General features: G+C 38.2%; 1 protein-coding gene across 1 annotated transcript; it reads right to left on the bottom strand.

The window, feature by feature from the left end:
• Nucleotides 1-77: 77 nt before the first annotated feature.
• On the bottom strand, nucleotides 78-15,003 carry sypl2a (synaptophysin-like 2a). The gene is made up of 6 exons (XM_067503862.1): nucleotides 14,767-15,003; nucleotides 14,457-14,531; nucleotides 7,022-7,137; nucleotides 5,832-6,030; nucleotides 3,157-3,330; nucleotides 78-2,183 (listed from the first exon to the last, which is right to left on the bottom strand). The coding sequence occupies exons 1-6, from the start codon at nucleotides 14,779-14,781 to the stop codon at nucleotides 2,058-2,060; spliced, it is 705 nt and encodes a 234-aa protein (XP_067359963.1). The 5' UTR covers nucleotides 14,782-15,003; the 3' UTR covers nucleotides 78-2,057.
• Between the last annotated feature and the right edge of the window lie 1,222 nt (nucleotides 15,004-16,225).

Here is a 16,225-nt window from a genome sequence, read left to right as displayed (position 1 = left end):
CTGAAATGTTAAGCAACTAGAGATCTACAAACTTATAAAACTTGTCTTGAAATCCATTTAAGAAAAGAGACAGAATCCAGGATTGCAGCTCTCATGTTTCACACAAAAAGACAGATAAACCACTGTTTCATTTCTCCTTTTGCACAAATGAGGCACAAAACTGTTAACAAATGTTAACAATTACATACACACAGCACTGTAACTAACTCTACTTACACCAAGATTTAACTTTTAAAACAGATAAGGAAACTTAGTAAATATACTTTGTCTTTACTTGTAGTGACTCCAACAGGCTTGGTATACATTTCCCCACAGATGCCATGACAATGAAATAAAACAGCTGCACAAAATGGCTGAAATCAAAATTATCTTTCAATGCATATATACTTCATAGAGATCATTACATCCCCTTAGTGCAATGCGGTTATAGTGATTGGGTTGACAACCACTCATCAACAGTGACTCAGAACAACAATAGTTCATCAGGAAGTCTTCTAATGCATGGCATTGCTGGGTGAGTTACATGTAGAGCAGAACTATGCACAGGGGTCATCAATACAGCCAGATAATATCAATCTGGTAGCCACATTTGCAATTTTGGTTACTTTAACTATTTATCATCAAAATATTAAGTCTAAAGCTGCTCAGCGATACAACACATAACAGCAAATTTGACAATGTTACCAAAAAAAAATATAATCCAATGAGAAGCTGCAAAGTGATGGTCATCCATTGGCAAATACAAGTAGAACCCCAACATCAATTTTAAAATGTGCAAAGGACCAATAATGTAGATAAAAACACATATGAACTGTATATAAATAATGGCTTTGCAAATCATCTTTCGGAAACAAGGATTGAGCCTTAGTGTTATTCATTAGTCTACATGTAGCATTCTGACGAAGCAGGAGCAGAACACAGCTTAAGTTTAGCATGACATAAGTCACAGCCAGTGAAGTAAACAAGTATAGAGCCTGGCTTGTCCAGAATAATAAACAAGTGTAACAAGTGTAGCATACATGCTCTCAAGCTGAAACATGACTGAAAAGGACACATTCAAAAATAACTCTCTGCTTCCTCAGCTTAAGTATAGAGAAGTGCAGTAGACTGTAGTGTGATGTAGTACTTTCTTTTTACCTGCAGTGTATAACATTTGGCTATCCACAGTTAAGTGCAATTACTGTTTTAGAACTTGATAAACCTTGTGGTTATGTAGTGAATTATAGTGTGTTTCAGCAGCTAAGGTTATTGGTGGGGGAATAGCATGGCTGTGAAATTATTTCTTAAATGATCTAATGACTAAGACAGTTCCGGGTTGTGGTGTCAGCTTTAATTTTAAGAGGGAAAAGAGCATTTAAGTATAAGACTGTGGCTCATCTATAGAAAGTGACTGACATGTTACAGAGTTATAGTACTTGGAATCGGTACTGCAGCACTTCCTCTTACAGGATACACAATGGAAGAAGACCAGAGCACAAAGGACTCCTCCTTAAGAGCAACGCTCTGTCTGTGCACTTGCTCCCACCTAAAATGTTTGCCTCTGGACACGGTTTCTTATGTTTTTTTTTTTTTTTGGATGTGAGGACTGTTGGTTTCTCTGGCTGAGGACAAGAAGAGAATCTGGTTTCTTACATGACAGTTTCATCACTGAGTAGCTCCCTGAAGGACAAACATCCAGGGAGAACAAAGAGCTGACGTGGAAGCAAATGCACTGCAGGCGAGCTGTACTGAGCACCACATACATACAGTTTTAGGTTTTAAATCAGGCTGCATTTACTGCTCCTGATGTAGTGTTTAAGTATTTTAATGAGTATTTGCACTTAGGTTTAAGGCACCTGTGAATTGTTAGGTGATGATAGATTGGGGGGATCCTAGGATTTCACTGGGGTACTAAGGTAAGTTTAACTAAAGAGCAATGGAAAAACTGACTAGTGTTGGGGTATTTAGAATAGTTGTTTTTCTCTTTTTTCTATTTCTGGAAGTTAGCATTAGACACCAGTGTTGAGAAAAAAGCCTTTCTGCTGTTGGTACTGGATTATGCTTGAAGTGCAATGCAGCTATGGCCCAGGGGCCCTTCCTTCTTCCACGGTGGCCGGTGGGTTAGGATCCTTGTGGAAAGGAGTCTCCTTGTAAATGAACCAGCAGTTACCTGCCCACAGGATCAAGTTCAAAAATCCAAAAGTCTGTAGAAAGATAAATGATGATTATGGAGAAACTGAAGTGACTGATTACACACAAAGAGTTTTGTTGGCTCAGTGCTGAAGTGGTGATCATTTAAACTCTGGCTATTTTTGCCATTAGAGTGAATTACCTAATCTTTAAGATTCTGTATTTCCCACCCATGTGTTCCAACTTGACTCATGTTCAAAAATGTGTGATGTGAAATGTGTTTTAAGGTTTGTGCTTTTTTTATTTTGTTGGGTTATCTGACATGTTTTGTAAAATTATTTTGTTTTCTTTTGCTTTCCTGTTTTCTGACATACTGCATACTTCAACAACTGACTACATGTTCATTGTACAACATACATTTAGATTTTGTTAAGCTGCAGCAAAAAGTGACACAATCCCACTACTGTTTTTATTTCGAACACCAGATGGCACTGAATGTACACTTCTCATATTTAACTATACTTAAACTGCCACCTACTAGTAGCATTTAGAGTAGTGTTCAAAACAGAAAATGTAATGATGCTGAAGTAAGTAGTAGGCTCTCATCTGCAAACTGCTGTAAGTTCGTAGCTAAAGGAGAATGTGTACAGCCATGATGGGTGAAAGCTGGCAGCATGTACTACATGTGGCAATAGACCAACGTTTAAACACATCAACTGCTATGTGCAAAAAAGCACCTGTACTCTATTCTTTCCTCATAAATAGCTGCAGTGAGAATGATAGTGTCTTACTTTTATTTGAAAATAAAATAATAATTATTAATTAATTTTAGCCAACTTTATTAATAGAATTATAGATACAAATTGTAAATGATGAGGGGAAATGTATTTTTAAATTAGTGACATAAAAACACTAAAAATGTACATTTCATCCGCCTGTACTTTGGATTAATATGAACTATAGGCCTATGAAATAATATGAACACACTAAATCTCTTTATCATAACACACTGGGCCACTTACTGTGCACTGGTCTAACATAACTTACCACAGAAGCATTGAGTCGGCCCATGGCAGGAAACTCGCCTGCCTTGCAGGTGTTCGGGCATTGCTCAACTAGGTGTTCAGGGTTTGTGGCCCATTTGACATCAGTTAAGCCTTTGCCCCAAGCTGAGGAGGACACAAGCCAGAGGAAGGCAAAAGCTGCAGTAACAACCAGGTCCTGAAAATACAAAGTAAACACTGAGCCTGCTTACACACACATCAATACTCGAGTCTTTAGTTCCTGTTACAAGTAAATAACTATTACATAGCTACATAGAAAGTTAGCTTTTGGCTTGTCCCTTAAGGGGTCACCACACCACAACATGTTCCGCACGTTGATATAGCTTGAATTTATTTATTTTTTAATACATCGGATGCTTTTCTAGCTTCAACCCTCCCATTTTATCTGGGCCAGACGGGGTTCGAACCCACAGCCTTCTGCTTCCCAACCCAATGCTCTATCACTGAGCCACCAGGCCCCCCTTTGAGTTTTTTTTTCCTGTATCTGTATTTTCTGTTGTTTTAGAAGGCAGAAATACTATAGTTACACATAAGACTAATCACAGCCCATGAAATTCAAGCTGTATCCGATACATTAGTCACATATGTAGCATAACTTTAGTATCATGCATTTTACAATTCAATTAAGCTTCATCTAGGTTGCTCTTTATGTGTGTGGCTGTAGCTCATTTAGTAAAGATGATGAACCTGTGGTTCAACTCCTGGTGGGTCATGTGTGTGTGTGTGTGTGTGTGTGCGTGCGTGCGTGCGTGCGTGCATGTGTAAGAGAGAACTGGGGAATAGAAGCAATATTGTAAAGTGCTTTGGATAAAAGCCTTATATAAGCAGATCATCTCTCTTAATACTGGAGGTCTGATTCAAAAATATAGTTTTTTTGCAGTTAATAGCACTGACATGACATCAAGGACATTAAGGGCATCTTTGAATAATGCACAAATAAAACCCACATTATTGCATTGTGAATTAATTTTTTTTTTTTTTTAAAAAAGACCAGTTTAACATTAAAGCTTTTTTAAAAACAATTTACAGGTTCATTTTTCACTGTTACAAATATCAGTAAATAGCAGAGGTCTCCTACTTGACTCAGCAGTGATACCTGCAGGTAGTGTGTTTTGGGTGATTATCCGTACGTAATAAAAAGCTTCATAGTAAAGTTTAAGTCTGATTTTAGTGGAGTTGACGCATATCACATTCATGAGAGTTGCTGTATTATCCTTTCTTTTCACATTGAGGAACATTGTGAGTTTGTTTAAAATTACTAGTAAAGATTATTTAAAATATTTAGGATATGATACAATCCTTTAAATGTTGTGATTTATGGATGGCAAAAGAAAAAAGAACAAAAACAAAAAAAAACCCAAACATGTTAAGTACTCATACTGTTAACTGCGATCCTGGTGCTGCTGTGAAATTTTGATTAAAAAAAAATTTCAGGCAGCTCATTTAACTGCATTCAGTATTTCTTCTTTCAGAAGAGGTTCAAAGGCTGCGTCTGTTCGATGCCGTGCTGGCAGACTGAGAGACGCATCTTTCAGTCCAGCTGTCTGATTTACTCAGAGGGAGGAGAGCAAGTCATCTCAAGTGAAAGTCCAAGTGAAGTCAGAGTCACTGGTGTTAAAGTTGAGTTGCAGTCTAAAGATATCAAATTAATGACTCGATTCCCAAGCTCTGTTCATTTGTGCTTGTTAATGTGCTAATAATTGTTATTAATAATTTTTACAAAACTATTTGACATAGCTATAATTGATTGCGACAGCTGATTCTTTGAAAACACACCAGGTCCAGAGGGCAGAATGAATATGCACAACCATCCACTGCTTTTACTTCAATTAAATTGTGTGTAAATGACAAAAGAATGACACAAAATAACCACCAACACTTTTACACACACATATCTACATGAGACTACTTTTTAGAAATATGTGTGTCCCAGTGACATTTGATTTCCAAAGTACAGCCCTGTGCGCACTGAATTTACTTCTAGCGCTTTAAGTATTAAAGAGCTATATTAATTATATTCTTGAAATGCCTTACAGTGATAAAACTGCTATAGGCCATTACTGTTACAATATGATGTTACAACATGAGTACTGTAGAAATAACACTGTACAGGAATTGAATCGCAGCCTAAATAGCTTCAATAAATTATTAATATCTGACGGATTAAAAGCTCAATAGCCTACTAATAAACACTAAAATCACAATCAATTTTATAGATGGTTCCAGCAATTTAATAGAGATAAAGAAGTGGCGCTATAGTCGACAAACAACTGTTTCTTTCTGGTCGTTTCATAAATTTGTATGACTGAATTTGTGTATATTTGAAACTAGTGTAATAAAAAAAATAAAAAAATATATTATAAAGATTATTTTATACAAAAACTAAAACAAACAAGAATATTGGCATTGGCCAAATTAATATTTATTTTGAGATACACAGGAGCACAATTGAGAACCTGCTGGAAGGAGTCAACAACCATCAGACTTTTCTGGTAATGTACCACACCAGGCACTGCTCTGGAGTGTTGTTGTCTTTCGGTGGATTACCTTGTAATGCAGTGTATTTCTAAAGTTTACCTCACAAACAATGACACATAAATAGCAAACTAAACTTTTCAAACCCGGCGTCAATAGGTAAAAGAAACCATGTGCACTCACTATGATAGGGCCGCGGCTTGTCTGACGGTAGACGCTCTGGTAGCCGAGGTAGAGGATGAGTGTAGCGGTGCAATAAAGAAACCCAAACACACCGACACAAACAAAAAACTCTGCCGAGGAGGAGAAGTCACCCTGCAGGTAGGTCTGATTGGCTTGAGTACCACTTTCACATGAAGTTGTATAGGGGTATGCTGACAACCTGAAAGGAGGTAGAGAGGAGGGGGAGGCAATGTCAACAGTAACTCTGATGGCTTTTTTATGCCGTCATTTTAGAGAAAACAATTCCTCACCTCAATTAACCTTTTTCCAAGGAATGCAAGGAGAGAACATGAAAGAATTAAGTCCAAATTTCACAAAGACTGTGTACCCAGGTAAACAGAACCGTTAACTCATACGCATGCTTTTAAGCAGCTTGTTCTTAAAAACATGTTACAGGGATTGGGATTTGACTATTTTAATCTGATAATTTCTTCTAGTGGTTAATCACGAAAAACTGAAACCCTGTCCCTGAGAGAATGTGTGTGTTTAGGTAAGAAAAAAAATGAGACTTGTTTAAACTGTCTAAATGAAATGATTAGACTACAGAAAAAAAACTGTTATTACACTGGTTTAACAGAGCACACTCTGGAATTACAGGTGCATATTAATGCTCTAGAAATTTCAAAAACAAAATAAACGTAGGATGTTTTTAGAAAAACATATTGTACTGCTTTGGCTATGTTGTTACTGATTGGACAAAATAACACCTCTTGTTTTCAATACAGTGAGTAGTGATGCTGCAAACAGGTTTGCATTGAATAATGGGCTCTTTATTGTTTTTTGGACAGAAATACACACGATTCTCACTCCAGCCGGCTCCTAGTATTTGCTATTATGTTGTTTTATGCTTGAGAAGTATAAATGTTTTCAAAACATTTTGCAGAAGTGGTTTTATTTTTGTAAAGGAGCAGCGTTTGACACTTCTGTAATGCGGCCGATGGATAAAATACTTCAGACATTTTTCCAGTTGTAAAATGTAAACAATCGAATTAATTATTAGAAAGGAACAAACATCAATAGCTATAATGTTCAGTTATATTGAAACAAAAGCAAATGTGAATTTAAAAAAAAAAAAGCTGCAAGGTAGCTGACAGTGATGTGAATATGGCTTCATTAGGTGATGAACAGGAATAGAGAGAGCTCTACAGTACCTGAACGGGTAAACAAACACAGGATTTACAGCCTTTTCTTCGGGTTGACACTTGATTTTGAGGTGGGTTGTTCCAGAGTAACCTCCAGTGGTGGCAAAGGCAAAGATGGCAAAGACCTGTCGAGGCAGAGGAATGGTAAGATAAATGTTTGTTTTACTGACAGGTGTCAGAAAATCTGGGTAGTGTAATGATCCCATATGGGAAATTGTGTAAAGAGTTTCTCATAGTCAGCAGAAAAGACCTTCTCAACTTTAATGTCACTCTAAGTTGTCCGATCCATTTCGACACAGGAAAATCCCTTCCTCCACAGAGAGCTGAGTGTAAACACAGCTTTTTCCATGAAGCTGGCAAACCAAACTTTGAGCTGTAACCATCCCAGCTCTTGCAAAAGAACTTTTTACAGTTGTATGTGTGATCCTGCAACCAAGATATATTGTTGTCTTTGAACAAAATAAAAGACACTGCTGGGGTACTGTGTGTTCTTCTGAAGATTTATACTGCTCATATGGAGTCTCTTAAAAGAATGGAGCTAGACATTTACACGTCACACATAAACCTTTAAAAAAAGGTTTTTTATATATCAGTGTGTGTTGGGCGAATGACAAACATACTGCTGCTGCACTGATAAGGCAACACTGCCCTAAAGGTAGTTTTATATTGTATAAGAATCAATGTCAGCAAAATGTTTCTTCTCTGGAAAGTTATCTTTAACTATGCTGACACACTGGACACAGACAGGATGAGGGAAAAAGAGAGGGGTAGACCATTTGGTTTAACCTTTAACATGAAGGTCACAGTCAACTGTACTACAGTTAAACTTGCCACCAGTAACTGTTAATGTCTTAAGCTTGATTTCTACTTATGTGTCAAATCCATGCATGTGTCAAATTGTAAGTTATGCAAATAACACTGTCAGCTTTGCTGTCTGAGGTGGTGAGGTTTTTTTTTCCGGTATTTTACAAAAATGGTGACTGAAACTCAGCAGATCATGTCGAGTTAGAGCTGAAGCAGGAGAGCAGGAAAGAAAACAGACATCAGAAGAGATGGTTTATATGACCACTGAACTGAATGAGGCAGAAGGACCATGACAGTTGTTGCTACCTGCATTGTTCTGCACAGTTACATTTCTGGGGAGTTGCAGGTTTACGGGCAGGTTACCGTATAAGGGTCTGCATAGAGTCCATGGCTTAGCAGAATCTATGAAAGACCTATGGCATAGATTCAACTTAAGCATTTATCAAACCTTAGCAGAAGAGGCTTGGCCACGACCAGTGAGCATACTGTATGTTTGCAGCCAGGTTTGGGCAAAATTTAAACAAACATTTGAACATAATCTTGGCTGCTGCAGTTTTACATTATTTTTAGAGGCAAGAAAGTAGGTTAAGTGAGCTAAAAACAGACACACAATGTAGACGACACGTATGCTGATTTTGGCTGCAAGTCACAATCTGCTCAATCATAGAAATCCCACTCTATGTGTTTCATTAAGATTGACACACACTCATTACTTCTTAGAGAAAAATTAAAGTTTTGCTCAATGAGCATTCTGAACCATGGTACGTGTGTCAAGGGCAGCACGGGGGAAGGGTGGTTAGCACTGTTGCCTCACAGCAAGAAGGTCCCAGGTTCAATCCCCAGACCAGGGCCTTTCTGTGTAAAGTTTGCATGTTCTCCCCGTGTTTGCGTAGATTTCCTCAGTTTCTTCAGTTTCCCCTACCACAAAAAACGTGTGTGTGGGGCCCAGGTCAGGTTGGCCATCTTTTAAATTGTCGGATCCAGATGTAAATGTTTGAAAATAAAAGCTGAAATGTTGATGTCTCATATTCATATATTGATATCAAACCCAAATATTTTCAGTCTACAGCAAAAATAAAAGAGCAGGCCTCACTGTTCCAATCCTTTTGGAGGGGAATGTATATTGGTCTGAAGTCATTCACATTGTCACATTCACAAAGTTTGTGGTCTAATATCATTAAGGTGCTTTTTTAAAAAAAAAATAAAAATAAAATTCATAGCACACTGTATTTTTCTTTTACCTTTATTCAAAAGTGGAGTGGACACTAGCTACTGGTACTTGGTAACTAATGAACCGACAATGGTCTGCAATTATATAGCACTTTTCTACCTATTGGTGCTTTACACTGCTTCTTATTCACCCAATCTCACTCACAATGACACACCAACGGGGGATTTGCTATGCTATGCATACCTTTTTACAGCACAATCACACAGACTCAAGAAATGTAAAATCCACATAAAATAAATAACAGTTCTTATAGTAATCATAGAGTTAAGTTTAGGAAGAAAGGAGAATATAGAAGTCAACAGGGTAAAATATTAGCACTTGCCCATTTGCTCAGGGCAAATAATGTTTATGATCAGGCAAGTGAACTCCATCATGGAGTTTCCTGATCGGGTAAGGGAAAATAAATGTAACGATTTACAGAGTTTCACTAAAATTGACTTATTTGTGTGACACACTAAAAGATCTCCAGAATGCAGGCCTACTTGTAGTTCCCAGAGTTTGCAAAAGTAGAATGGGAGGCAGAGCCTTTAGCTATTAAGCCCCTCTTCTTTGGAACCAGCTTCCAATCCAGATTCAGGGGGAAAACACCCTCTCTACTTTTAAGACTAGACTGAAAACCTTCGTTATTTGATAAAGCTTATAGTTAAAACTGCTCAGTCAAACTGAACTAGCTCCTACTTAAGATGCTATAGGTTTAGAGTGTTGGGGGACTTCCGCAAGTGCAATGAGCTCCTCTCCTCTTTCTCTCTATACATTTATTTGTCACCACTGCATGCTATTAATTTTGTGTCTTCTCTCTCCTGTAGTTGTGCTTCTCCCCCTCTCTGTCCCTTTCTGCAGGTGTCCTTGGCTTTGGAGCTGTGTGTTTCCAGTGTGCAGCTACTGGTCCTACCAACCTGTATAATGTTTTGTTGTTGCTTTTTGTTGCCCTATTCATTTCTTTTCTCCCTTCACTTTCCACCCAACCCAACAGTTTAAGGCAGATGGCCGCCCACCCTGAGCCTGGTTCTGCTGGAGGTTTCTTCCGTTAAAGGGAGTTTTTCCTCTCTGTTGCCTGGGGCTTGCTCAAGGGGGATTTGTTGGGTTGCCTCTACATACTTGTGTAGTCTGGACTTTATTATGTAAAGTGCCTTGAGATGACTTTGTTGAAAATTGGCGCTATATAAATAAAGTTGAATTGAATAATCTGCAGCGTGATCGCTCTTAAAAGGGTCTACAATCTGTCATTTAAGGTGAACCTGAGGCCGAGTCATTTTGAACCTGACCGAGTCACATTACCCTTTCTTACAAACCTTGCCAGAACTTCATGAAGCAATTAGAATGTGGTGCAGTTGAAAAACGCTGACTTACCTTTTTCCTTAAGTTGCTTTTTTTATTAAACCACCACAGCAGTACAGCTGTGTTTCAGTTAGGGTTAATGACTAGTAAACCATTTTCATTTCTGTACCATCAACAAAACACAACGTTCTTTAAAACCTTGGCAGTGTTTGCTATTTTGTAGTCTGACTTCGCTTCAAGTTATTGATTAAGTGATTAATAATTGCAACTCTACACTGTTAGGAAATAAGCATGTCACTTTCAAATTGCCTAAAACATCTTACACTGCAATTCCCCCTAATGAACTGGAGAGCATATATGCTGATTATGCTGTAAAACTTTCACTTAATTACAAAGAACCAAATGGGAAATTCATGCTTGTCATGTGATAGTGATGACATGGTCACAAGAAAACTGTTTTTTCCTCCTAATCATTTGGTTGTGTTAGTCATCAAAAAAAAAAAAAAAACACTCTACAGCACAACCAAACAATTTGACAGGGCCAACCCCCTTCCTTGGACATCCTCCGTCCAATGAAAAGCTTCTCTTAAAGGCATGTGATTTTCACTTCCGTACATTCTCTTGAGAAAAATGTCCTTTGTTAAATTACACACGTCTACTGAACCACATTCCCAAGTCATCAGGATCCTTTTCCACAACATAAGAGTTGTGTACAATGGACCAAAGCACTGGACCAGGCACTGAGAACAACCTGCAGGCTGTTGTAGTATAGTACAGGCTGCAAGATCAACAGAAATACACACACACACACACACACACACACACACACACACACACACACACTCGAACAGTACACAAATGGAGTGCAGTATTTAGCAAGCTACAGATTCACTAAAGACTTTCAGGAATGAGTTTCATCTTTCAGGTGTCTCTGGCCCTCAACAACATTTCTCAGCTTTCATCTCAGTCCTTTTTGACACACCCAAGGCCAATCTGACAGCACCTCAAATAAACTCTCCAGACAGGGTGGGGGGGGTTCCCTGTCCAGAGTCCAGCATCCCACCCAGCCTCCTATGGACTGACTGAAGCATTCCTCACTACTTCTCCTGTTGAAGGAGTGGCAGGACAGAGGGCAAGTAGTCACAGCAGCAACTAGTCCCACAGTTCTGACACCAACCATCTAATGTTTAATACATAAACCTTTATTTGTGTTTAGCACATAGATATATCCCCTCCCGTAGTAGTGACCACCCTTCTGCTGACACTGAAAAAAACTGCTAACACTGGCTTATGTCCAGCTTTACAAGCTGTGGCACACAGGACAGTTTGACATGCAGTAATACCTATTATAAACATCTACCAAATGCATGCAGAGGAAGGAGGCAAAAGTAAAATGCTCGAGACTGAAGTAGAAAACTAGACGACTAACAACTAGCAACAAAACTTATTGGACTGCGTTGAGACACTAGAAACAGGAAAGTTTAAAATCCAAATAACTATGACTAAATGCTTTGAAAATCACAAAGTTTAGAGTCTGCAAAAACAATAACAATTCTCAAATTCAAAAACACAAGTCACTAACCAACAGCCATGTTTCCACATAGACAGCAGCAGCACCCTTCAGTCGCAAGATTCTGACGCTAAACAATATAGATAAGAGAATATTGATATAGTAACATACTAATGCTGCATAAAGCCTTTGTGACATCTTCAATTAGACACAAAGAAACAGAATCGACAAAAAGTTATTTTTGTGACTCTTGGTATATGGCTGTCCCAGTAAGGCAGAAGACAAAAGACTGCTGAGAAACGTCAATCAATCTGGAGAGTCTGAAAATACTTTCATTTGAGTTTGATTTAAATGACAAAAAGCCTATAGACACAGTAGTAAATATGCTTCTGGGGCGACTGTTGCGCCTGAAGGTATAGAGCAGACCTTCACCAATGCCATAGCTGTTGGTTTGATCCCCGGCTCTTCCGCTCACGTGTCAAAGTTGCAACTGCAAAGCAGCTCCCCCATTGGTGTGTGATTGTAAATGCGAGTGGGTGAATAAGAAGAAACCTTTATGCACATAAGCAGTGTAAAGCACTTTGAGTACCAATAGGTAGAAAAGCGCAATTTACCATTTGCTTCTCTCTGACTAATTGCTAGTCTACAGTGTTTTCAAATTACCTTTTTGTATCACCTTTAGTAATATCAAAAGAGTAACAGGTATTATCCACAACTTTTGCCCAATCAAAAAAGCAAAAACATCTTGTAGAATCAAGTGGAGTTGGAGTGGGCTGGAACTATGCAGTGAAAATATCCACATGCAGATGCAGTTCCCAATAATATCCATTAGCCATTAACTATTAGCCCACCCCGACAGTCCCAACCCCAGATAAAATGGGAGGATTGTGGCAGGAAGGGCATCCAGTGTAAAAAACTGATGCCAAATTAACGTACGAAACGAATTCCGCTGTTGCGTCCTCTGAAAAGACAAGTCAAAAGCTGTTGATCTAAGCCATTAACTATTAGCCTCATTAGGATTGTACCTAAGGTAACAATGTTTATTACACTGCCCGCAAGGATTTTAAAAGAGTAAATGTATCTGCCTTAATTTCTAAATGTTTGAGTGTCTGTATGGAGATTGAGGCCAAGATGATTAATTAAAAAATAAATTAACAAAACTTTCCTTTATAACTGAATTCAATGAAAATGAAAAAAAGATGGCCTTTTCATTTATCTGAATACACTCATAGGAATATACACTCAACATATTCATCCAACAACAGTGTCCATTCAGACCATCAGACCATCAGTTTCGGAAAAGACTGAGACTTTAGCTTGTTGCACACTTTGTTTTGCAGATTTTATTCTAAATTGATATAATTGCCATTTTGCACATCACACTTAATCAATCGCCTGTAATAACCAAATCCAAATATGCGTTTACACATTTTTAGTATCTCATTAAAAATGAGAACTGTAAGCTTTGTTACTGGATGAAACCTCCTTTGAAAGAAGTTAACAATGCCAAAACATCTTATCTTGTGAATTTTTCCAAATTTTGATAGAAGCTAACTAAACTTCACTTTTAAAAAGGTCACGAAAGCATAAATTAGAAAACCTAAACTTCCTTGTCCAAACCATTGCAACAGTTAGTAACTGCTAACTGCTCCACACCTCCACAAGCCCACGCCTTAAGCACACACAGACACCCCTACACCTCGCTGAAATTGAAGCTATTGGCAAAGTAGCCTGGATGAACCAGAAATACAATACATTTACTGTATGTTACAAATAAAAAGGAATTGATCCTGACCCTTTTTTTAAGTATGACATCAATGCCAATTACTTATTATGAAGTCAACTCACAGGGGAGTGATATTTAGAGTGTGTTCTACTGAGCAGCAGCACATACTGTATATCTATGCTATTTGATTCTCGACAGCTGACATTCCTCTCATCAGCCACAGAAGCACCAACAACAGCGCGTTCAATTTTACCCACCTTACATGATCACCTGCTGTAAAAGTGTCCATATTTTTTCTGTATCAACACAAAATATGAACAACACTCTATACAACACAAACCCGAGTTGGACTATTCATCTTTGCAGCAGAAATAGCTGTGGATTTCCGAGTAATTGTTTCAGCTTTCACTCTGATCTCTGTTTTACTGAGATTTATATGTTTAAAGCAAATAACTGACGGCCAAGTTTAGGTTAACTTTTTATATGGGAAATAAGAAGCTAAATTTCTTTGCACTATAAAGTCATAAGACCTGGTATAATAGTATAATATACCGTTATATCCGTGGGGCAGGTCAGAATCCAGGACTCCGCAGTTAGCAATTAATAAACAATTTAAAGTTGTCTTCGGTCTTTAAAATTCAGTTAGTGTACTAACTAAATAATGCAGATACAGTATACAGGGTCAGTCAATAACTAGAGACACTTTTAGAGAAAGTAACAAGCAACTAGAATCGTAAATATTAAGATCACGGGGATCAAATGAGCGGTCCGTTGAGTAGCTATGGCGGCCGAACACAGATGACGTTACTTATCAACGCTTCACACAATTTGGTTATCAACACAACGTTAGAGACATTCAGTTAAGGCGATGTAGTTACGTTTTCACTTTACTCACCCATTCTAGGACACGAATAAATCCGAGAGGTTCTTTCAGTGGTCCCAGGTCCAGAGCAAAGCCAGACGCCAAATTCTATGGATAATAAACAATATTACTTGTAAAAAGCCTCAGAAACACGCCCCAACATGACGTTAACCAGGTGAAACGAATTCGCGCTAGCTAGCGTTCACAATATTTTTCAAACTACTGTTGTTACCTGTTTTGTCACCTTGTGGCTAACTGGCCCTGCCCTTTTTAGCTAACCCCTGCTAGCGACATGCTAACGTTAACTTAAGTCAGCACCTGGCAACTAAGCTAACTCACCTACCTGAACAGTGTCCATTGAGACGTACGGCAACGGAAAAGTCGTTTAGATGTTGGCGTTAAGTCACTCCGAAAGTTTTCCCTTTGGACGCAAAGCTAACTTAAAGTCGCTCCACTTGCAGGCAAATGACAGCTTGCTCTACAACGGCTACTATCAGCAGCAGCAGCACAGTTTAAACAGCCAGCGAAGCAGATGATAAGACTAGCGTTGCTGTCTAAGCCTGTACGACTGCACGGCGGTATCAACCTGACCAACAGAAAAAACAATCAACACTTCCGGTTCTTTCCAAAATAACGAAGATAACGAACATGTGTTGCAGTTGTATTATTTGTTAGTATAGTAAACCCATTTTACCACAACATAGTTATTTAATTTAGTATGTCTGTTAACGCGGTAAAAACATCACTCGATCAATTTTTTCTTAATGTCCAAAATTGTATTTAATGTAACAGCCCCCACACCCAAAACAGATAAAACGGAAACTCAGCACACAACACGCTTAAAAAACACATCGTTAATAGCATAGTTTAACATGTCTGAGGAACTACCATTATTTTCCTACACGCACTCTTTAACTAATTAGAACAATGAATGACGAAACCTTTAAGATGACATATGGAAAGGGCACTAAATTAATGGTCATATAACTATAGGTTGTCCATGTAGCAGGATATTAATAGGTTGATCTCACATATCAACTGAAAAATAATAAATATACTTTTAAGCACTGAATTCTAGGCAAACGAGGATTGTCGTTGAAGCCGTGACTTCAAATCACATGAAAGGTTGCATTCACGAACATAAGAAAACGGTCCAGCTCTTATCTCTTCATTGCTTATTTGAAACCACAACAAAATTAGCGAAAAATATTCAAAGACTGTTGGATCCAACATCTCACATGTGTAACCGTATGTGGTTTTGTCAGCAAGATGCATTTAAAATAAGGTACTCGTCGTGCTGAAAAACGTACAACAGCTATAAGGTTAAGTGGAGCACTCGAATTTAGCATCTTTCCATTTTATGCGAACGCAGCACACGTTAAACACAGTTAAAATTCAGAGTCACCGCGTGTTAATGGGAAATTAAATTAATCACTAAAGTAGGTTTTAACAGTATTACAAATTAAACAATTCTCCAATTCCCTTAACATTCCCTTTAAAGTGCCCGAATCATTCGGAAGCTAACCTCAGCCAGCGTTGCCAACTGAGTGACTTTGTCGCTATTTTTAGCGAGTTTTCATTTCTCTCCAGCGACTCTTTTTCGAAAAAGCGACTAGTGAGAAATCTAGGGACTTTTTCTGGTGTTATTGGCAACTTTTGGAGACTGACTCGTGAAAGCACCTTTCGTTCTTACGGTGTGTTGCATTTAACGGAAATATGTATATCATGACCAGTTTAATATTTAAGGGTTTGCGTACAGATGTGCATTTTAGATTTCCAGTTTTAAAAAAATATTTTCCTGG

Source organism: Channa argus, chromosome 5, assembly GCF_033026475.1.
Source record: "Channa argus isolate prfri chromosome 5, Channa argus male v1.0, whole genome shotgun sequence".
Lineage (NCBI taxonomy): Eukaryota > Metazoa > Chordata > Actinopteri > Anabantiformes > Channidae > Channa > Channa argus.
Note: the sequence above shows the minus strand (reverse complement) of the source record. Positions and strands in the feature narration are given on the sequence as shown.

What these genes read in the sequence shown, in the direction of transcription:
- sypl2a (XM_067503862.1), bottom strand. An exon ending in TTATTCGTGTCCTAGAATGG is followed by an intron (nt 7,138 to 14,456) that starts GTGAGTAAAGTG and finishes CTGCCTCGACAG; the next exon opens with GTCTTTGCCATCTTTGCCTT. An exon ending in GTGTTTGTTTACCCGTTCAG is followed by an intron (nt 6,031 to 7,021) that starts GTACTGTAGAGC and finishes ACCTCCTTTCAG; the next exon opens with GTTGTCAGCATACCCCTATA.